This window comes from Heterodontus francisci, chromosome 9, assembly GCF_036365525.1.
Source record: "Heterodontus francisci isolate sHetFra1 chromosome 9, sHetFra1.hap1, whole genome shotgun sequence".
Classification (NCBI taxonomy): Eukaryota; Metazoa; Chordata; class Chondrichthyes; order Heterodontiformes; family Heterodontidae; genus Heterodontus; species Heterodontus francisci.
This window is the reverse complement of record NC_090379.1, coordinates 71,719,864-71,743,380: the sequence shown is the minus strand read 5'-3', so window position 1 is coordinate 71,743,380 and position 23,517 is coordinate 71,719,864. Positions and strand designations below refer to the sequence as shown.

The 23,517-nt window shown below is 43.3% G+C and overlaps 1 protein-coding gene across 13 annotated transcripts in view; it reads right to left on the bottom strand.

The window, feature by feature from the left end:
* Positions 1 to 23,517, bottom strand: part of mipol1 (mirror-image polydactyly 1) — a 383,877-nt gene that overhangs the window by 24,564 nt on the left and 335,796 nt on the right. For 12 of the 13 annotated variants that reach the window (XM_068038331.1, XM_068038333.1, XM_068038330.1 and 9 more), the window contains one exon: positions 3,678 to 3,908. In XM_068038331.1, the coding sequence (XP_067894432.1) occupies positions 3,678 to 3,908 (231 nt within the window). Of the gene's footprint in view, positions 1 to 3,677; positions 3,909 to 23,517 lie in introns of those variants that run through there. The other variant, XM_068038343.1, reaches the window with a different exon arrangement.

Here is a 23,517-nt window from a genome sequence, read left to right as displayed (position 1 = left end):
ATAGTTACCTGATCAATACATTTCAAAAAGGTATCCCAGATGACCCCACGAACGCTTGAGTAAAACTTAGGGAAATTGCCACTTTCACAGCAATATGCAAAGCTGACTGGGTAGATGATCTTGGTCACAGGTCTTCACATAGTAGCTGGCAGAGTTCTCCTATTGCATCTTTGGTGAAGTGCACTCTTCTGATGCAGAAGACTTCAGCGAGAACATCACAGGATCGGCATGGCCTGTAATTACCTTATAGGGGTAATAAGTTGTTGGGCACCTCCTCCTCATATGCTGATTCACTCTCCTTTCATCCATGCTTCTCCTCTCCTGCTAAAATTGAAAATAGGGGAATTCTCATTGGGAAACCCATATCTGGTCCTCAAAACCATTTACCATGGCTGGGAATAAAAACAGCCTAGTGGCCTCACAGGCTATCAGATCTAAGTGATGAGGCCAGCTTCATCCGGGGTAAGGCAAAAGAAGAGGTGCTTTAAAAGCTCTTCTGGGACTCCATCAATCACTCCTCAAAACTGCTTCAGGCTGCAGGTTCCAGAATAAAGCACTTCTGCCTCTCTGTTGATGCTGGCAACAGATACAACTCTTAACACATCATTAATTACCCTTGGTGCAATGGGAGATCAAGCCTTGGGTATTTGGCATTCCAAGTGCTGTTCCTCTACACTAGCATTTACTTTAATTACCTCCCAGCAGCATCACTGTGCGCACTTTGAGAAAGTCCTAGCTATGATAGAAATTACAACGCTGCCAGTAAGGGGTGGAAATAAGGTCTCATTCCAGAATTAACTTTCAAAAATGCCAGTGACCTTTTAAACCCCAAAGTTGCCAGAAATAACAAATCAGTTCTGGGCTGCTGTGTAAGATTAATATAGAGGTGATTTTTCACCCCACAAATTTATCAATGTTTTACTCTTTGAGACCGCAAAGCCAAGAATGTAATGAAAATACTATTTTCTCTGATTTATTTATTTTATACTATTCTCTGAACAGTACGAAAATGACAATGAAAGGGACTACTTTAGTATGTAGGCGTCATGGCTGCTTCCTGGGGATCGTGCACACACCTGTAAGATCCGTTTGCGGTGGTCACAGACCAGTTGCACTTTGAGTGAGGGGAAGCTCTTCTGATTAATGAAGGCAGCAGGCTGGTCAGTGGGAGCCTTGATGGCCACATATGTGCAGTTGATAACCCCTGCATCTTGGGGAATCCAGCAATGGCCTCGAATCCTATAGTCCTCTCAGCTTAACTGTTTCGATCAGTGTGGAAGCGCATGTAGTCACCAGCCCTCCTGAACAGGGCACTGGTGACCTTCTTGATACAGTGATGCGCCGCATACTGGAAGATTCCACACATATCTCCAGTGGATCTCTGGAATGATCCAGTGGCGTAGAAATTCAGCGCCATGGCATGGGTGCCACCAAGTCCCATGGAGCTCAGATCATCCTGCATTATGGCACATAGATCATTGATGGCCTCCCTGGAGAGGTGCAGTCTTTGAAAATACTGCCTCTCAAACATCTGCAGGTAGTTGAGCCTCGGCTGGTAGAACCTCTCCGGAGCATACAGCTGGCATGCCCCTCTGCATCCTTCTCCAGCCTCCCATGCCTGAGGCAGGCCCTCCTATGTGCAGTGGTGCCCCTGCTGGTTCATGCATCTCCCTCCCTCACTTATGCTCTTCCTCTTCAGCGTGGGTCTCGAAGCCAGGGTGAATAAGGCCCATGAGAGGTTTCTTTTTATTCTTTCATGGGATGTGGGCGTCACTGGCAAGGCCTGCATTTATTGCCCATCCCTTATTGCCCTTGAGAAGGTGGTGGTGAGTTGCCTTCTTGAACCAGTGCAGTCCATCTGGTACAGGTACATCCACAATACTGCTAGGATGAGAGTTCCAGGATTTTGATCCAGCAACAGTGAAGGAACGGCAATATAGTTCCAAGTCAGGATGGTGTGTGACTTGGAGGGGAACTTGCAGATGGTGGTGTTCCCATGCATCTGCTGCCCTTGTCCTTCTGGGTGGAAAAGGTCGCGGGTTTGGAAGGAGCTGTTGAAGGAGGCTTGGTGAGTTGCTGCACTGCATCTTGTATATAGTACACATTGCTGCCACTGTGTGTCGGTGGTGCAGGAAGTGAATGTTGAGGGTGGTGGATGGGGTGCCAATCAAGCGGGCTGCTTTGTCCTGGATGGTGTCGAGCTTCTTGAGTGTTGTTGGAGCTGCACTCATGCAGGCAAGTGCAGAGTATTCCATCAAACTCTTGACTTGGGCCTTGTAGATGGTGGACAGACTTTGGGGAGTCCGGAGGCGAGTTACTCACTGCAGAATTCCCAGCCACTGACCTGCTCTTGTAGCCACAGTATTTATGTGGCTGATCCAGTTAAGTTTCTAGTCAATGGTAACCCCCAGAATGTTGATAGTGGGGGATTCAGCGATGATAATGCCATTGAGTATCAAGGGGAGATGGTTAGATTCTCTCTTGTTGGAGATGGTCATTGCCTGGCACTTGTGTGGCGTGAATGTTACTTGGCAGTTACCAGCCCAAGCCTGAATGTTGTCCAGGTCTTGCTGCATGCAGGCAGGGAATGCTTCAGTATCTGAGGAGTTGCGAATGGGACTGAACATGGCGCAATCATCAATGAACATCCCCATTTCTCACATTATGATGGAAGGAAGATCACTGGTAAAGCAGCTGAAGATGGTTGGGCCTAGGATACAACCTGAGGAACTCCTGCAACAATGTCCTGGGACTGAGATGATTGGACTCCAACAACCACAACCATCTTCCTTTGTGCTAGGTATGACTCCAACCAGTGAAAAGTTATCCCCCCACCGATTCCCATTTAGTTCAATTTTACCAGGGCTCCTTGATGCTCACTCGGTCAAATGCTGCCTTGATATCAAGGGCAGTCGTCTCTCTGAGTGCAAGGCCATCAAGGCAAATGTCACCCACCACCCCCTTTCCCCGCACTTGTGGCCTCCGATGAGGTGGTACTGGTACGGCTCCCCCTCAGTGCTGACACCTTGGCTCCACTACTAAAAGTGTTTCCTGATGCCCTCCCCTCCACTGTCAAGTGACGCTGCCTCACCTGATGGCTTCCCAGTGATGCCAACACTGAGCTCTCGTATCCCTGTCAACTCCTTTCACCAAACCAGGCCCTGAAGCCCAGTGGTTCCCACGCACCATCAGGTAAGTGGAAAACGGAGAATAAAATTGCTGTCTATTGGACTCTTAAGTACCTTTAATTGCCTTCCTGCCTCCTGGATGTGCTAAGTCCGCCCTCCATGTTGGCCGCCGACAGCAAAATCCGGAAGTAATATCTTCCATTCCTATTTTATGTCCTCCCACCCCTGCCTCCATTGCCGTCTCAAACGATCCCTTAAAATTCAGTCTGGATTATTTTCTCAAATCCAGACAGACAGCTTGAATGCACCACTTCGGATTTAGAGGCAAGAGTGCTATAAATTCAGCAATGTTTTATACTGGAAGCATCATGTTGCTAACTTTTCTTTTAGTAACTATAGGTCCTTTAGAAAACGTTCTATTAAAAGAAAATCCAGCATTTCTGTGTTTTTTAAACTTGTGTTGAACACAATCAAAAGCAGAGCAGAAGAATTAAGGATAAAGGAAAGTATACTTTTATTTATTAAAATATTGTCAAAGCATTCACTTACTTCTGAACTTTTTCATTCAGTTCATATTTGGCTTCCAAGGCTTGCTGCAGTTTAATCTCCATGTTTGACTGCTCTGTCACAGCCAGTTGTAACTGCTTTGCAAGATCCTCATTTTGGTGGTGTGTGGCTGACACAATGTCCTTGCTGGCACTTAAAGCATTGTCATAAGTGCCGAGAGCAATGTTGAACTGGTCTGAGAGACTGGCCTCTTGAGATAACGACTTGTGTAAGCTGAATGAACAGAAATAAATATGAGAAGTTAAGTTTTCTTTGTTAAATTTAATTGTATTTAAATTATTTATATATACCAATAATAATTTGTAAAACAAATATAAAATCAATGCTTAAGGGGTGTTAGGTATATAAATCATGGACAAGTGTTCTTTTGCTTTGGACTGAATAACAAAACATAAAACATATAATGTCATGTCATGAGACACAGCAAGATGGTAGTAGTTGATATCGGTTGGATTTTCAGAAGGCTTTCGACAAAGTCCCACATAAGAGATTAGCGTGTAAAATTAAAGCGCATCGGATTGGGGGTAGTGTACTGCGACGGATAGAAAATTGGTTGGCAGACAGGAAACAAAGAGTAGGGATAAATGGGTCTTTTTCCAAATGTCAGGCAATGACTAGTGGGCTACCGCAGGGATCGGTGCTAGGACCCCAGCTATTCAGAATATATATTCATGATTTAGATAAGGGAACTAAATGTAATATCTCCAAATTTGCAGATGACACAAAACTGGGTGGGAGGGTGAGTTGTAAGGAGGATGCAGAGAGGCTTCAGGGTGATTTGGACAAGTTGAGTGAGTGGGCTAATGCATGGCAGATACAGTATAATGTGGATAAATGTGAGGTTATCCACTTTGGTAGCAAAAACAGGAAGGCAGATTATTATCTGAATGGCTATAAACTGAGAGACGGGAATATGCAGCGAGACCTGGGTGTTCTCATACACCAGTTGCTGAAGGTAAGCATGCAGGTCCAACAGGCAGTAAAAAAGGCAAATGGTATGTTGGCTTTCATAGCGAGCGAATTCAAGTACAGAAACAGGGATGTCTTGCTGCAATTATACAGGGCCTTGGTGAGGCCACACCTGGATTATTGTGTGCAGTTTTGGTCTCCTTATGTGAGGAAAGATGTTCTTGCTATAGAGGGAGTGGAGCGAAGGTTTACCAGACTGATTCCTGGGATGGCGGGACTGACGTATGAGGAGAGATTGAGTCGGTTAGGATTATATTCGCTGTAGTTCAGAAGAGTGAGGGGGGAATCTCATAGAAACCTATAAAATTCTAAAAGGACTTGACAGGGTAGATGCAGGAAGGATGTTCCCGATGATGGGGGAGTCCAGAACCAGGGGTCATAGTCTAAGGATACGAGGTAAACCTTTCAGGACTGAGATGAGGAGAAATTTCTTCACCCACAGAGTGGTGAGCCTGCGGAATTCGCTATCACAGAAAGCAGTTGAGGCCAAAACATTGTATGTTTTCAAGAAGGAGTTAGATATAGCTCTTGGGTCTAAAGGGATCAAAAGGTATGGGGCAAAAGCGGGATCAGGTTACTGAGTTGGATGATCAGCCATGATCATAATGAATGGCGGAGCAGGCTCAAAGGGCCTACTCCTGCTCCTATTTTCTGTTTCGATGTTAGTTGTGTCTAGAAACTATTCCACTTCTTAAGCTCTAGATTTATCCATTTTGTTAACAAGTGTAATTAATGATAAATAAAAGAATGGAAATTCAAATATCTTAGTTTTTGAGAAATTCCTCTTGCATTTGATACGATACTAATGCTTTACTCACTTAGACACCAATCACAAACTGAATGTAATGCCACAAGGCAGCTCATTCTATTTAAGACTTTGGCAGAATTTGTATTTTGGAGGAATTTTAGCTTTAAATGTTATAAACAACAAATCATCAGATAAGGATTATCATCACTCTCCATATCTTGTTTTACTCTATGGTTTACTTGTGCTAATATATTGCAGGACAACAAAAGGCATAACTCTAAAGGTATTGCCACTTTTCAGATGCACATTTTTTTATTCTTTCATGGGATGTGGGCGTCGCTGGCAAGGACAGTATTTATTGCCCATTCCTAATTGCCCTTGACAACTGAGTGGCTTGCTAGGCCATTTCAGAGGGCAGTTAAGAGTCAACCACATTGCTGCAGATCTGGAGTCACATGTAGGCCAGACCATGTAAAGACAGCAGATTTCCTTCCTGAAAGGACATTAGTGAATCAGTGAACCACATACTACTCTCAACTCTTGCACTTGACACTATATCGAGTCATGTTTGAAGAGTACGTTTGCAATCTGTTGTATCTTTCAGCCACTTTCTAAACTTACTGAACAGCCTGTTATGAGAAAGCAGAGACTTAAAATATTAAAAATTTACTGGATGGGAACAGAGGTTTGCAATTGTGTCGTTATATGTATGTGCAGAGTTCTCTCCTGAGTGGGGTGGTGGTCGAAGCATGATTCACAGTCAGGCAATTTAATAGGTTACAGCTGAAAAAAAAGCAAGGATAAGTGAGGTGCCCTTTGCTGATCTTTTTCTGGTATAGGTTGTGTTCCGCCGTCCCCCAGAATTAATTACTGAGACTGTTGGGCTGCACTATACTTCTGCACAACATAAACAGCCATGATCAGATCTAATTGGTTACAAGTATGGGTGGAGACCTCTTATGTCAGATCTCCAACATTAATTTGACTGTGCATTTCCAATGACCCTTTGGACTGGCACTTCATTTTGGTACACTGTTGAAGAAAGATAATGCCATTTAGCTGTTCCTGCAATTTTTTGTCATTTATGCAGGATGTGAGCAGAGTCATACATTTGCACCTGTAAAACAAGAATCCAGAATTACTCAGGAGCTTCTGGATAAGTAAGTAATGATTTAAAAGGGGAGCTAGGAAGACATACCAGCCTAAATTTTCCACTAGGCCATAATGTCAACATAAGTGTGGTGGGACAGGAGGTCTAGCTGCTGCGAGAATGTGCCCGGACCTAGCTAATTAAATAATTTTGGCACAAGTGCTGATGTTTTTTGATTTTACTTAAAAGTATCTTAGCTTATGCGATCAATCTCCCTGTCTGACTGCATAAGCTTTCCAACCTCAATTTTTAAAATCCTCTGAGTTGTCCACAGTGATGTTGGACACTAAGAATGCACTGCTAAGGTGCAAATATGACATCTGAGGTATGTCTATCATTTTCATCTCATTATAGTATGCTTACCCAAATTTGGCTGGTTGTATTTTATGTCCATGGCACTTTTGACAGAAAATGTCAGAAGAACCAAGGATGAGTGGCTCCCAAAGCATTTTCTGTCAGATCCCAGATACTCTGGGAAGACGGTCTAACTCGAGCAGAAGATCTTGATGATTTCTTCTGAAGAATACTTTGAGAGCTTTTATGTTAAGTATTTAAAAACATTTTTTGTCTACTTAATTGGTGAGAAGGCCTTGTGCCACTGGTTCTGGCCATATTTTGCTCAGATCCTGAAAATTAGTTTGTGCTGACTTGACCTCCCTGACTTTCTTTCTTTCATCCAGTACCACTGAAAGCATGAAACATTATGACTGGGGTACTTTCAAAATAATAGCCAACATTAAAGTTAGTGAAAGCCTCACAGATTTCACGCCACCGACACCTTAAGCATTCTGCCTTTTGGAAAAAAATGCAAAGCCCTCTCATTGCCAGTTGTCCATGGGGAAAGTAATATTGTTTATTGCTTTGGTGCACAATGCATTAGTCATCTCCTTGATACATTGATGTACTGCAGATTAGCTCATGTTCCCTTGGAAGCCTGGAACGAGCCTGAGGCATAAAGATCAGGAGTTGATGTGACTTTGCCTTAAAACATTAAAAATTTACTGGATGGGAACAGAGTTTTGCATATGTGTCGTTATATGTCCATGCAGAGTTCTCTCCTGAGCGGGCTGGTGGTCGCAGTGTGATTCACAGCTGGGCAATTTAATAGGTCATAGCTGAAAAAAAAGCAAGGATAAGTGAGGTGCCCTTTACTGATCTTTTTCTGATATAGGTTGTGTTCCATCATCCCCCAGAAATGATTACTGGGACTGCTGGTCTGCACTACACTTCTACACAACATAAATAGCCATGATCAGATCTAACTGGTTACAAGTATGGGTGGAGATCTCTTACGTCAGATCTCCAATGGTAATTTGACTGCATTTCCGATGAACCTTTGGACTGGCACTTCATTTTGGTACACTGATGAAGAAAGATAATGACATTTAGATGTTCCTGCAATCTTTTGTCATTTATGCTGGATGTGAGCAGAGTCATATATTTGAACCTGTAAAACAAGCCTCTGCTTTCTCATAACAGGCTGTTCAGTAAGTTTAGAAAGTGGCTGAGAGATCCAACAGATTGCAAATGCACCAATCAAACATGGCTCTACATAGTACCATGCGCAAGAGTTGAGAGTAGTATGTGGATTCTCTGAGAATTCCACTTTATTTAAGTTTTCTGCATGAAGTAGAGGAGCAATGGAGGACCACCAGGCAGTTGGAATTGGACAAAAGGAGGCCTCAGACCACCTGCTGCTACATATACAGGCAGAGGCACACTTAACTTGATTTGTGCTAGGAAATCTGTGTAGGAAATCTGTGTAGCAACATGCTGCAATCTGACCTATAGCTAAATTCCATTACAAGTGCACATTGCCAATGGCTGCTAAAGTTGCATCAGCTTCTGTCCTTAATGCCTCAGTCTCGTTCCAGGCTTCCAAGGAAACATGAGCTAATCTGCAGCACATGAATGTATTAAGGAGGTGACTAATGCATTGTTTACCAAAACAACAAACAATATTACTTTCCCCATGGACAACTGGCAATGAGAGGGCTTTGCATTTCTTTCCAAATAGCAGAATGCTCAAGGTGTCAGTGGTGTGAAATCTGTGAGGCTTTCACTAACTTTAATGTTGGCTATTATTTTGAAAGTACCCCAGTCACAATGTTTCATGCTTTCAGTGGTACTGGAACAAAGAAAGAAAGTCAGGGAGGTCAATCAGCACCACCTAATTGGCCACACCCATCATAATGCCATGAAAGACATCTGCAGGCTTGGATGCATCTACCAGGCAAAATGCATAAAGAACTGGCTCCATAGGCTCCAATTCAGCCCAGAGCCAGATTCATAGCTGTGCCATCTGCTACAAGGACACATGCAGGCAGCGTGCCACCCAGTGTTAAAATGGTCAGTGACTGTCAAGATCATGAGAATCAAACTGTCAGCAGACTTATCTGCTCCCATAGGCTATGGGTGTGGGAGACAGTATTAACGGTATCAACCACATCTGTCAGACTTGATTCACATTATAGCACACAGGATTCCTCTGAACACCTTATAAGGTGACCTTCCTCTTCTGCACCTCTGCCAGGGGAACACCCAAAAAGTCATCACTGAAAGGGGCAGTTCTGCCCATGTTCTCTTTCTGACTTAACATAACTGCTCTTCAATGCAGCCAAAGAATAAAGAAAAATGCATCCAAGCCTATATTCAAATAAAGATGTAGTCTATCAAGAGCTTATGCTCCCTTCCATTCATCATCATTCCTGAAGTGATGGAAAATGCAAAGGGAATGCATTCAAATTATTCTAATAAACTGAACTTGCTGAATCCCTTTTCAAGTTGTCAGTGGATCACAGGAATGCAATGAACCTGACTTTATTTTGCCAAGGTGCTGAATCATCCCTTAAATTCCAATTTGTAACTGTTCTTGTTTTGATGTAGCTGTGGTAACATATTTTTGACCTAATCCTGTCGAATCTACCTTTTAGCAAAAATGCTTACATTACTGTATAGGCAAGATTGATCACAGGCTGACATGTCTTGGCATGTATGAATGGCATTATATCAAAATGTGACAGTTGGAAGGAAAAAAAGAGAAGCAGAAGCTACAGAAATAAAAGTTTTCTGTGGATGTGTGTGGATAATACTGTCCATTTGGAATGATACCTATGTTTATTTCCTCTCCACAGGTAGAGCAATCTGACACTACATTCGAAGTCAGTTGGACTGTATTATGATAGAAGTGTGTCTGAACTGAAGCATGTGATTTGGCCATTCACCCATCAGAGGTTTTTTTTTTAAAAAAAGAATTCAACTTGTAACACTCGCCCTACCCAAGCAGAGGGAGAGAAAGGCTCTCAGCAGGAGGCCATAACAGCCCAGCGTATTCCGGGAGCAATTCTCCTACCTCAACCTAAGCAAGGAACAGTGTGTCGGATGCCACTTGCTGCAGCCACAACTACAGACTTACAGCAGAGCAAGAATGGCAGTGCCATTGCCTCTGAAGGTGGCTGTGTCTGGCTCCTTCCAGGTTGGAGCAGGCAATATTTGAAGCAGCATCCAGTTCACTGTCCACTGTTGCATAAGGAAGACCACTGAGGTTCTGTATTCCAAGAGAGCTGAGTACATTTCATTTGCTCTTGCCAGAGAGAAGCAGGTAGAGTGAGCACAGGGCTTTGTCATGATGCAGGGTGCAAATGACTGCACACAATTACTTTGGAGGTGCCGCATGTCAACTCCTCGGATGGGATGGATCAAATTCCTGGAACTTTCTCCCTAATAGCACTGTGGGTGTATCTACACCATATGGGCCTATACTCTCTGGAGTTTAGAAGAATGATAGGCGATCTCATTGAAACATATAAGATTCTGAAGGGGCTGGATAAGGTAGACACTGAGAGATTGTTTCCACTGGTCGGGGAATCTAAAATACGGGGTCACAGCCTCAGGATAAGGGGCCAATTGTTTAGGTCTGAGAAGAGGACAAATTACTTCACTTAAAGGGTGGTGAATCTTTGGAATTCTCTACCCCAGAGGGCTGTCGATGCTCCATTGTTGAATACATTTAAGGCTGGGATAGATAGATTTTTGGTCTCTCAGAGAATCAAGGAATATAGCAAGTGGGCGGGACAGTGGAGTTGAAGCTGAAGATCAGCCATGATCGTATTGAATGGCAGGGCAGACTCAATGGGGCATATGGTCTACTCTTAATCCTATTTCTTGTGTTCTTGCGACTGCAGCGGATCAAGGCGGCAGCTCACCGCCACCTCCTCAATGGCAATTAGGGATGGGCAATAAATACTCACATCTCATGAATGAATAACAAAAATGTACCTCAAGTGGAAGGGATTCCACTCCCTCAATATCCAGCTGGTGTGCGACCATAGTCAGTGTATCATGCAGGTCAATGCCCAGTATTCTGGCAGCAGTCATGATGTCTTCATTCTGTGGCATCCACTGTATTTGAGCCATCAAGACAAACCAGAGGTGGCTACTGGGCGACAAGGGCAATCTGATCACATGGCTAATGACTCTGGTGCACAACCCACACACGTAAGCTGCATGCATATAACAAAAGTCATGCTGACACACAAAATGTGATTAATCAGGCCACTGGAGTGTTTAAACAATACTTCCACTGACCATACCATGCTGGAGGAGTCCTGCTGTCCAGGGCATGTATCAAAATCAGTTGAAGTGCAGGAGTAAGAGGCGAAAGAGAAAGGAGAATGTGGAGAGGGAAGGAAGGAGGCAAGCAACATAGTCTCTTTCTGATCAGGCCGTGATTGACTCATCTGACTGCGGTACCAGTAAATGCAACTCCCCCTCCCCCCTACCCCCCACCATTCACCAATAGTTCCACACCTTCCCTTCCCTTTATCACTGACCACCAGTGTCCTCTTGGACACAATGCTAAAATAACAGCAATCACAAAATAAGCATTCCAAATCAAATTTATAAATCAAATACTGCCATATTGCATACAAAAGTGACCTATTCACCCTTGTGAGTTCCCTTATTTCCTTTGCCTATCCTAGTGCTCCTATCCATAGCTGGCTGGTGGAATTCTGCTGAGTTTCAGTGGCAGAGACAGCAGGTGGTCTTGCAGGATGACCTTGAGCAGCTCTGGCCCTAGAAGGTCTGGCTTTGAACTGGACCACCTTGGCAGCAGTCACTACCATTGCCACACCCCAGGGTAGAATGTAAGCAATCAAAGCAATGTGTTGGAGGACAGATTGCCAGACTGCTGTGACACCCTGCAAGCCCCGTTGAACACTGGTATCCGCAGCTATGATGGTAGCAATCTGAGTCTTTGCAACAACAAGCTGAGCTTGCATGACTTCAAGTCAGAGCTTCCATTGCAGCATTCAGATATTGGGTGGCTCCTGCTTGTGCTGCAATGGAAGCTGAGACATCAGCCATCAGATGCTGCATCATTGATGGATCCGCAACTGTTCTCATGGAGTTGGCTACCACTTCCATGCTGGAAAAGATGGGCCTCAAGCGCTGTGCCAAGCCGGTGTCAGACTCCTCGATGCTCCTTCACATTGACTGCAGTCTTTCTGGAAGGTCTGCCGATAGACCAAGCATTTCAGTGTGCATACCCATCTGCCTTCTTCTGTAGGCTGCTCAATCGAAGTCATCATCCAAGTCCTCTGAAGCAGCACTAGTGTGCAACTTTGCTCTCCAGCAAGCTGGCACCTGTATTACCCTTGCCCCCTCACAATGTGGGGATCTTTCCTCTAAGCTATCCTTTAAAGTACTGTCAGTATCTGAGCTGGTGTCTTCCTGCTCTTACATCTGTTTCTCTTCCACTATTGGCTAGCCAGGTTACAATTCTTGGGTATCTGAAAGTAGAAAGCACAAAGTAAGATTGTTGTGAGGGAGGGATGGAAAGCAAGAGGTACATGCTTGTAAATCAGAAGAGATTGTGGATAAGTGAAATGCGAGGAGGAGGATTTGGTATGAGCGTACCAATATCTTCAATGGTTTCAGCCCCACTACTGGTCACAGCCTCAGACTTGGCCATTAACAATGATGGTGAGCACCTACTCCTCCATTAGGGCAAGGACATGCAACCACGCCTGTCCCCATTGGTTAGGTGCTGCTACCTCCAGTTATGTGCCACCTTGTCCTGCAAGAGGGAGGGAAGTTTGTTAGTGAGTGTGGCTGGCATGATTGAATAACTAGCAGTGCGTACAAGCTGAACGATGTGGATGTGAGGCTTACAGCAGCATTAACTGTGTGAGGGTGATGTGAAACTTTGAATGCTAGGTATAAATAGTGATTGATAGAGATTGTTGTAGGTGAGTGATGGAGGTGTGGTGCATTCAGCAGTGTATGAGGCCAGTGATGCACTTGGTGGGATATGGCACTTGAAGATGCATTTAATCACCTTGACAACTTGTGAGAGGTCATTGTATTTCATGCGGTACTGCATCCAAGTCCTCGCGGCTAGACTCCTGGTCATTGATCACCACAGCTATCTGGTCCAACAGCCTACTGAGGTTTTGTCTGAAGGGCCTCCTGCAGATATGTGACATCTCTCCTCCTCTGCACTTCCTCGGCCAAGGCCTCCAGCGCAACATCGAAAAGTCCTGGAGCCCGTTCTTTGCCATTCTTGCATCTTTCCCAAGTCAAACTCACTTTTACATTGACTACCAGCATTTGTTCCAGCCAAAATGAACCTCCCCTTGAAGAGGTGCAGGTTGGCTTTAAGCAGTGCAGGCCAACTTGTACTCGTGATTAGCTTTCACGATTTTGTGTTCCCTGCTCAGGCGTGCAGCCATGCAACAGCACACTTATCAATGGCTGCACAGTACTATCATTTAAATGCAGTTTGCGAACTACCTGCATCGCAAGACATTGTGATCCCTGTGGCCATTGTCAGGTCTTACTGAATTTCGTGGCATGTAGGTCCTAAATTTACCTTTTGCTAGTTTGAATCCATTTAATGCTACATTAGTTGGGCCAAATTTTTGCTGTAGCAGGACATCAATGCTGCTTATCATTCTTAACATTCTGCTTATCAACTTGCCCTTGCATGCTTAGGTTTTTAAATTTTTTGTTTGGCAAGTTGCTGAAAGTGCAAACTGATAACGTTGCAGGGAGTGAAACAGGGTATCTGGGGCATAAGTGAACTGCAAGCAACTGTGTGTCTCCTTAACCAATCAGATTGAAGGATTGTGAAATTAACAGTCCAAGGACTGGTACAGAAAGAGAAATAAAAAGGGGAAATAAGATTAGATTGAGAGAGAGAGAAAGAAAGAGATGTACCATTTTAAAAATCTCCAACAATAATTAAAATCTTCACATTATAACAGTTAATTTTCAGTGCTGGAGAGGTTGTTTGTCAGTAATTAACACTTATGCTGTTAAAAGATTACTCAGACTGGAATGGACAAGACTAACCTTTGTGATGAGTTTAGTTTGTATTTACCACGCAAATGCAGCAAAGTCATTCAATGCATTTCAATGGTGAGCCAGACAGTGAGATACTGTTTTTGCAAAGCTAACAGCAGAGTGGCATAACTTGGACAGCAACTTTTGGAATATTTAAGTTCAACTGTGTATCTGCCCCTTGCTGTAACATTTGCACATAAATAAAGGTGAGCACTACTAGTCTCAACATTATTTTGATAGGAATATTTGGGCCACTGTATTTTGCCTGTGAATCTTTAATAGCAAAAAAGTGTAACTTACTGTAGAATTCTACGTTAGAGGTTCAATTTAAAACATCAAAAATTTTAACGATACCATAAGTAAGCAAATTAGTTATTTTTTCCCTGCTTTCTCTTTTCCTCTCTAGAAGCAATGCATCATGCTGCTGGAGTGCTGCATGCAATAGTAGGTTTCTGATATACATAAGGATAGACAACTAGTCTCAGCAGCTAATGCAAACATGGGAGAGGAGTCACAGGCAAGCCACATTCAGCATCTTCAGTTGGTATCCACATAAAATAGACACTTGCCAGCTCAGGTAATAGGACAGGGATCAGGTGCAGAAATCCTGGCTATGTTTTCTCCTACCTATCCTAAAAGGCCAACTGTAGTGCTCCCACTGTGCCAAGGACGCAAAGATTTGTTGACAGTACAGACCAGGAACCAGAGTTTGGCTGTGATTCCTCGCCCCCATGTTTGACTTTGCTGCTAAGAATTATTTTCTAGGCACTTGCATGGTGGGCTATCAGGAAGCTGTCAGCACCTGCAGAACTCTACTCAGCATGACGCACTGCCTGCGGAGCAGAAAACAGAAATGGGAGGGGAGAAAAAAACATCTGGCCTGCTTGATCTGAATGGCTCAGTACTGCACCGTGCAAACATTTAATCACTGGATCATTCAAGCAACAATGGTTTTGCTTTGAAAGGAAAATATCCATCTGTACTCACAACTACTTGTACAAATAGAAAAGTGATTCATCTAGTATTTACCACATCCACCAAAATGCAAAGTGCAAGTTAGTGTATGTTTATACTGTAACTGTAATATCATTGCAAAATATAAGTGACAGTATAATTAAAAAGCCAGAAGGGTAAAATGACTGAGAGTTGGTTCCAATTGTGCTCCAGAGGGAGTGGTATGAGACCCTCTACAGAAGGCATTTTCACAATGCATGCCAGAGTATAACTCTGGTGTGAAGTCAAACTGTGTTGAAAATGTGCTCAAGATCCTTTGGACTTCCAGAGCACCTTTTAAAACACACTTAAATGTAGTGAGAGTATACCTGTTCCCATCATCACTCTCAAATCATTTAAACTTTAACGACTAGGGACGGAGCTTTGCTACGCTTGTAAGAACACATGCACAGAACTCTCTCCAAAGGCTCTAACCTGTGAATCCATTATAAATTATTTCCTACACTGGTTTCTAAGCAATAGTGCTTACGTACACATTGTCAGTTTGTCCTGTGACTTTTTAATTAGCTGAAATAGGCTGTCATTTGACCAAAAGGAAATCAGTTTTATTTGATATTGATAGCTATAGTGTGTGAAATAGGCTGTCATTCTGTCTAATTAAATGCAAACATGTGAAGTATGACAATCCAGTAGTGATGACAAGAAGATCTATAGAGAATTGGTTAACCACAAATGAACAGATTTTCCTTTCTAAACAAACTTGTGCAATCTTTGCAGGAAAGGCAAAGGATTAGGAATTGCTTCACTCTAGACCATCTTTGACTAAAGCTAAATGCATTTCAACTGATCAGTAACACCCAAAGTTACTGATTAACATTTTTCATCTGATAGCTAATCAATGGCACTGCATGGAAACCAAGACTCCACACTGAACTGACCCCTCTCCTAAAACCAATGACTTAGCAAATATTTACTCACAACAAAGGCATTTTATCCTTTAACAAGTTGTGTGTAAAAGTACTTTTTAAAAAAACGTATCTTTCCTTCTCTCTAAACAAATAACAGGCATACATTCTATATATGGAATTTTGTAAGTGTAAATAATACAACACCTGCCTGCTGTTATACCTGGAGCAATTAACTTTAAATTAAATTATTTCATCTATATTTCAGTACACCATAGAGCTGTGTCTTAATACACACAAGCGAGTACTAAATCTACATATTAGTTAAGAACAAAATTATAGGTGAGGGGAATTTACACAATGAAGCCTGTTTGCAGACCATACCCTGTGAAGTTATGGTACCTTCTTCTATCTCTGTGCCATTCCCTTGTCTCCTGCTTGCCTGCTTCTGCCATGTTGTCCTGTGTTAGAAATTCTTGCAAAGTAGCACAAAAACTGTCATGAGACACACAGTAAATTAACTGACTTTGCCAAGCACTGTTCGTTACCTACCCTTTTTTTTAAATTCATGGGTTCTGGGCATTACTGGTAAGGCCAGTACTTGCTGCCCATCCCTAACTGCCCTTGAGAAGGTGGTGGTGAGCTGCCTTCTTGAACTGCTGCAGTCCATCTGGTGCGGGTACACCCACAGTGCTGCTGGCAAGGGAGTTCCAGGATTTTGATCCAACGACAGTGAGGGAATGATGATACGGCTGATCTTTTACCTTAACTACACTTTCTTGTCCATCTCCATATTCCTTGATTCTCTGTGAGAACAAAAATCTGTCGACCTCAGCCTTGAATCTACTCAACGATGGAGTGTCCACAACTCTGTGGGGTAGACAATTTCAAAGATTCACAACCCTCTCCTCATCTCAGTCCTAAATGAATGACCCCTTATCCTCAGACTGTGCCCCTGGGTTCTTGATTTCCCAGCCTGGGGAAACAACCTTTTGGTGTCTACCCTTCAGAATCTTGTACATTTCAATGAGATCACCTCTCATTCTTATGAACTCCAGACTGTATAGGGCCAATTTACTCAGCCTTTATCAGAGGACAACCCTTTCAACCCAGGAACCAAACTCATCGAATCATAGAAATCTACAGCATGGAAGGAGGCCATTTGGCCCATGCCAGCCGACGAGTAGTCATCCAGCCTAATCGCACTTTCCAGATCTTGGTCCATAGTCTTGCAGGCTATGGCATTTCAAGTGCATATCCAAGACCTTTTTAAATGTTATGAGGGTTTCTGCCTCTACCACCTTTTCAGGCAGTGAGTTCCAAATTCCCACCATCATCAGGGTGAAAACAGTTCCCCTCGAATCCCCTCTAAACCTCCTACCCTAAATCTATGCCCTGCAGTTATCGATCCCTCAACCAAGGGGAATAGCACCTTCCTATCCACTCCATCTAGGCCCCTCAAAATTAGGTCTCCCCTCAGTCTCCTCTGTTCCAAAGAAAACAACCCTAGCCATCCAATCTTTCCTCATAACTAAAATTCTCCAGTCCAGACAACATTCTCGTAAATCTCCTCTGTACCCTCTCTTGTGTCATCACATCTTTCATAGTATGTGGCGACCAGAACTACATGCAGTACTCCAGCTGTGGCCGAACTAGTGTTTTATACAGTTCCAGCATAACTGCCCAACTCTTATACACGATGACTCAGTTAATAAAGGCAAGTATTCCATATGCCTTCTTGACCACCTTATCTACCTGTCCAGCCACCTTCAGGGATCTGTTGACTTGCATTCCAAGGACCCTCTGTTCCTCTACAGTTCTTAATATCTTACTGTGCATTCTCTTTCCTTGTTAACCTTCCGTAAATGCATTAACTCACAATTCTCCAGACTGAACTCCATTTGTCACTGTTCTGTCCACCTGACTAGTCCATTGATACCTTCCTGCAGTCTACAGCTTTCTTCTTCATTATCAACCACAAGGTCAATTTTTGTATCATCTGCAAACTTCTTAATCATTGACATAAACTACAAGAAGCAAGGGACCTAGTACTGTACCCTGCAGAACCCCACTGGAAACAGCCTTCCAGTCACAAAAACACCCATCGACTGTTATCCTTTGCTTCCTGCCTCTGAGTCAATTTTGAATCCAACTTGCTACTTTGCCTTGGATCCCATGGGCTTTTACTTTCATGACCAGTCTGCCATGTGGGTCCTTATCAAAAGCCTTGCTAAAATCCATACAGACGACATCAAATGCACTACCCTCATTGACCCTCCTCGTTAACTCCTCAAAAAATTCAATTATGTCAGTCAGACACGACCTTCCTTTAACAAATCAGTGCTGACTGTCTTTGATTAATCCATGTCTTAAATTCATTGAACTTTCGCTGTACTGCCTTCAATACAAGTTTGTGCAAAATTGAACATGGGACTCCAGATTTGGTCTCACCAAAGTCCTATACAATTGTAGCAAAACTTCCTTATTCTTGTACTCCAATCCCCTTGCAATAAAGGCCAACATGTCATTTGCCTTCCCAATGGCTTGCTGCACCTGGATGCTAACTTTCTGTGTTCCCTGTACAGCCAAGTCTTTGCTCGAGTCGCTCTGAACAGGCTCCAGAAGCTGGCCGAGCGCGTCTACCCTGAGGCACAGTGTGGCTTTCGTGCAGAGAGATCGACTATTGACATGCTGTTCTCCCTTCGTCAGATACAGGAGAAATGCCGTGAACAACAGATGCCCCTCTACATTGCTTTCATTGATCTCACCAAAGCCTTTGACCTCGTCAGCAGACGTGGTCTCTTCAGACTACTAGAAAAGATCGGATGTCCACCAAAGCTACTAAGTATCATCACCTCATTCCATGACAATATGAAAGGCACAATTCAACATGGTGGCTCCTCATCAGAGCCCTTTCCTATCCTGAGTGGTGTGAAACAGGGCTGTGTTCTCGCACCCACACTTTTTGGGATTTTCTTCTCCCTGCTGCTTTCACATGCGTTCAAATCCTCTGAAGAAGGAATTTTCCTCCACACAAGATCAGGGGGCAGGTTGTTCAACCTTGCCCGTCTAAGAGCGAAGTCCAAAGTACGGAAAGTCCTCATCAGAGAACTCCTCTTTGCTGACGATGCTGCTTTAACATCTCACACTGAAGAATGCCTGCAGAGTCTCATCGACAGGTTTGCGTCTGCATGCAATGAATTTGGCCTAACCATCAGCCTCAAGAAAACGAACATCATGGGGCAGGATGTCAGAAATGCTCCATCCATCAATATTGGCGACCACGCTCTGGAAGTGGTTCAAGAGTTCACCTACCTAGGCTCAACTATCACCAGTAACCTGTCTCTAGATGCAGAAATCAACAAGCGCATGGGTAAGGCTTCCACTGCTATGTCCAGACTGGCCAAGAGAGTGTGGGAAAATGGCGCACTGACACGGAACACAAAAGTCCGAGTGTATCAGGCCTGTGTCCTCAGTACCTTGCTCTACGGCAGCGAGGCCTGGACAACGTATGCCAGCCAAGAGCGACGTCTCAATTCATTCCATCTTCGCTGCCTTCGGAGAATACTTGGCATCAGGTGGCAGGACTATATCTCCAACACAGAAGTCCTTGAAGCGGCCAACACCCCCAGCTTATACACACTACTGAGTCAGCGGCGCTTGAGATGGCTTGGCCATGTGAGCCGCATGGAAGATGGCAGGATCCCCAAAGACACATTGTACAGCGAGCTCGCCACTGGTATCAGACCCACCGGCCGTCCATGTCTCCGTTATAAAGACGTCTGCAAACGCGACATGAAATCGTGTGACATTGATCACAAGTCGTGGGAGTCAGTTGCCAGCATTCGCCAGAGCTGGCGGGCAGCCATAAAGACAGGGCTAAATTGTGGCGAGTCGAAGAGACTTAGTAGTTGGCAGGAAAAAAGACAGAGGCGCAAGGGGAGAGCCAACTGTGCAACAGCCCCAAACAAATTTCTCTGCAGCACCTGTGGAAGAGCCTGTCACTCCAGAATTGGCCTTTATAGCCACTCCAGGCGCTGCTTCACAAACCACTGACCACCTCCAGGCGCGTATCCATTGTCTCTCGAGATAAGGAGGCCCAAAAGAAAGAAAAAGAAGTACAGCCACATCTCTCTGAACATCAACATTTAGAAGTTTCCTACCTTTAAAAAATATTCTGCTTTTCTATTCTCAAAACCTAAGTGAATAACCCCACATTTCCCCACATGATATCCCATCTGCCACCTTGTTGTTCATTTGCTTAGCCTGTCTATATCTTTTTTCAGTCTCCTCATAGTTTACATTCCAGCTTTGTTTCATCATCAAACCTGGATACATTACGCTCAGTCTCTTCGTCTAAGTCATTAATATAGACTGTAAATAGCTAAGGCCCCAGCACTGATCCTTGCGGTACTTCACTAGTTACAGCCTGAATACCTGAAAATTCCCTGTTCATCCCTACTCTCTGCTTCCTGTCCGTTAACAAGACTTCCATCCATCCTCATATATTACTCCTAAGTCCGTGAGTCCTTACCTTTTGCATATTAACCTTTTGTGTGGCACCTCATCGAGTGCCTTTTGGAAATCCAAGTATACTACATCAACTGGCTCCCCTTTATCAACGCTACTAGTTACATCCTCAAAAAACTCTAATAAATTTGTCAAACACAATTTTCCTTTCATAAAATCATGTTGACTCTGATCATACTATGATTTTCCAAGTGCATTGTTAAGACTTCCTTAATAATAGATTCCAGCATTTTCTCAACAACTGATGTTTAACAAACTGGACTGTAGCTCACAGTTTTCCCTCTTCTTCCTTTCTTGGATAGTGGTCTTACATTTACTTACTTCCAATCTGTTGGAACCATTCCATGATCTCAGGAATTTTGGAAAATTATAATGAGTGCATCCACTACCTCTACAGCTACTTCTCTTAGAACCCTAGGATGTAGGCCATCAGGTCCTGGGGACTTGTTGGCTTTTAGTCCCTTAAGTTTCTCTACTATCTTTTCTCTGCTGATATTAATTACCTTAAGTTCCTCATTCTTATTAGCCCCTTGGTTATCCTCTATTTCTGGTACGATCCTTTTGTCTTCTACTGTGAAGACAGACACAAAATGTTTGTTCAGCATCTCTGCCATTTCCTCATTTCCCATGATAATTTCTCCTGTCTCTGCCTCTAAGGGACTGACATTTACTTTAGCTACTCTCATTTTTATATACTTGTAAAAGCTCTTACAATCTGTTTATATATTCCTGCTAGTTTACTCTCAATTTATTTTTTCCCATTTTATTAACTTTTTGGTCGCCCTTTGCTGGTTTCTCAAACTCTCCCAATCCTCCAACTGTTACTAATCTTTGCACCATTATAAGCTTCTTCTTTTAATCTAATATTATCCTTAAATTCCCCAGTAAGCTATGGATGGATCTTTCTCGCTGAGTTTTTGATTTTTAATGAAACATATTTTGTTGAACATTTGAATTGTTTCTTTAAATGCTTACCATCATACCTTTTCATTTATTAACCCAATCAACCTTAACCAGCTCTCTCCTGTTACGACCAAGGTGGGAGCAATGCACTGTTAATTCAGTCCCACTATTCCACAGGTCATAGCATATCAAATAAAGTTACCCACCTACCGAAGAATAGTCAAATTAAATACTTTATTTTTCCCCAGAATAAAGCACACCAAACCAGGTTTCTTTAAACAACAACATTAACTATTTATTAGAAAAGAAATAATAAGTCTTAACTACTAATGAGATAAATCTGTATATATGAAAAACTCCCTATTTCCTTAACCCTCATGCACATACATTTTTTAAAAATGGTTATCCGGGGAAAAAGGATTTTGGTTTACAACTGTTTCTTAGGAATAGAAGGAATAACAAAAATAATTGAGTTTATCACATTCTGGTAGGATGTTTTCAGTACGGTGAGGTGTCCCAGGGTCGAATAGTTGGATGTCACTCGCAATATCTCCAGGCGAGGTTGATGAACAGTCTGTGATAGGTAGGCGTTCACGGCAATTTAAGTGCAACAGGCATCACATAGGTCTTCCATCGGGGTGTAGCTTGGGTCAGCAGCAGTCTAGCAGTAGAAGAATTCTTCAGATTTCAGGATTTCTCAGAACACAGGAGGCAGCAGGAACCACACTGGATGCAGGGTTCTTCTCAAGAGCTGCAGGATTCCTTTCCAGAGAGAAGTAACACTTTTCTGGGTCTTTTTCTCTTGCTCCAAGTAGGTCAAAGCAAAGATTGCAAATGCCTGCCCTTTGTCCAACTCACTGGCTTTTTAAAGGGTCCAAAGTGAAAAAAACCTTCCTGAACATGGTCACATGTCCAGACAGTGTCTCTTGTCCTTCAAACAAACTGCTCTGAGGAAGGCGCCCTGTGATTTCCTTGAAATTGCCTGCTTTCCAGTCCTTGTACAAGTTCAACTTCCTTTCAAAGCACCCATAAAGTTCAACTTTTGTTATGAGCTTCCTTTCAAAACATTGCAGAAATTCCAACTATTTGTAGGTGTCTTCCACTGAGCAAAAAATCCTTTTCTCAGTTTTTAAAACACACAGAATTCTAAGTTCTGAGTAAAAAAAAACCTTTGTAACACTCCTCATACCTATATAATTGGCTTTACTATTCTTGTTTGAGACTCGAGTATGTTGCTCTCAAACGTAATATGGAATTCAATTGTATTATAATTACTTTACTCCTCAGATGATCTTTTACTTTGAGATTACAGATTAACCCTGCCTCATTACAGATTACTATATCTAAAATAACTTTATCCCTAGTTGGTTCCACAACCTATTGTTCCAGGAAATTGTCATGAAAACATTCTACAAACTCAGTTTCCAGACTAGTTTTTTGCAATTTGATTTGTCCAGCTATATGAAAATTAAAGTCCCCCACAATTATTACACTGCCTTTGTTACAAGCTCCAATTATTTCTTGTTTAATGCTCTGTCCAACAGTATAACTACTGTTAGGAGGCCAATAAACTACTCCCACCAGCATTTCCTGACCCTTGTTATTCCTAATCTCCATTTATGCTGATTCTGCTCCCTGATTTTGTGAGCCAGGACCCTTTCTTACTACTGCCCTTATGCTATCCTTTACTGTCAGGACTCCTCCTCCTCATCTTCCATTCTGCCTGCCTTTTTGAAATGTTGTGTACCTTGAAATATTTATTTCCCAACCTTGGCCACCTTGTAACCACGGGCTGGATTTTCATTATGAATGCGGGAAACAGGAACGGTTGGGTCAGAAAACCGCCTCATATGGGAAACTGATTCAGTTTGCAATTTTCAATGGTGTAGAGACGGGTTTCCTGTCCACTTATAGGTAGTGGGATCGAAAATGGCAGTGGGTCAGATCAAGCATGGGGCTCATGTAAACTCCTACAGCAGCCATCACCGAGCCTGCTGGTTGTCTTGAGGGAGAGATCTGCCTTCCACATCAGCAAAGGGAAGCGAGATGTCACAGGGGAGCTGGCACGAGGGGCAGGGCAGACCCTCGCTTCATTGATGCTGACCTGTATCTAATGCTGGAGGCTGTGAAGGAGCGGAGGGAGGGTGTCTTCCTGGAGAGTGGCAAGAGGAGGCCACCTTGTCATGCAGCAGGGTCACCTCTCTTTTCAGTGTTTTCCCCCTCTGCCTCCTCTTCTCTTACCTCCTGTTCCTCCCCTGATAAGCTGACCCATTTCAGGACCTCACTGTCCTCAAGGCCCACACATCTCTGGAGAGC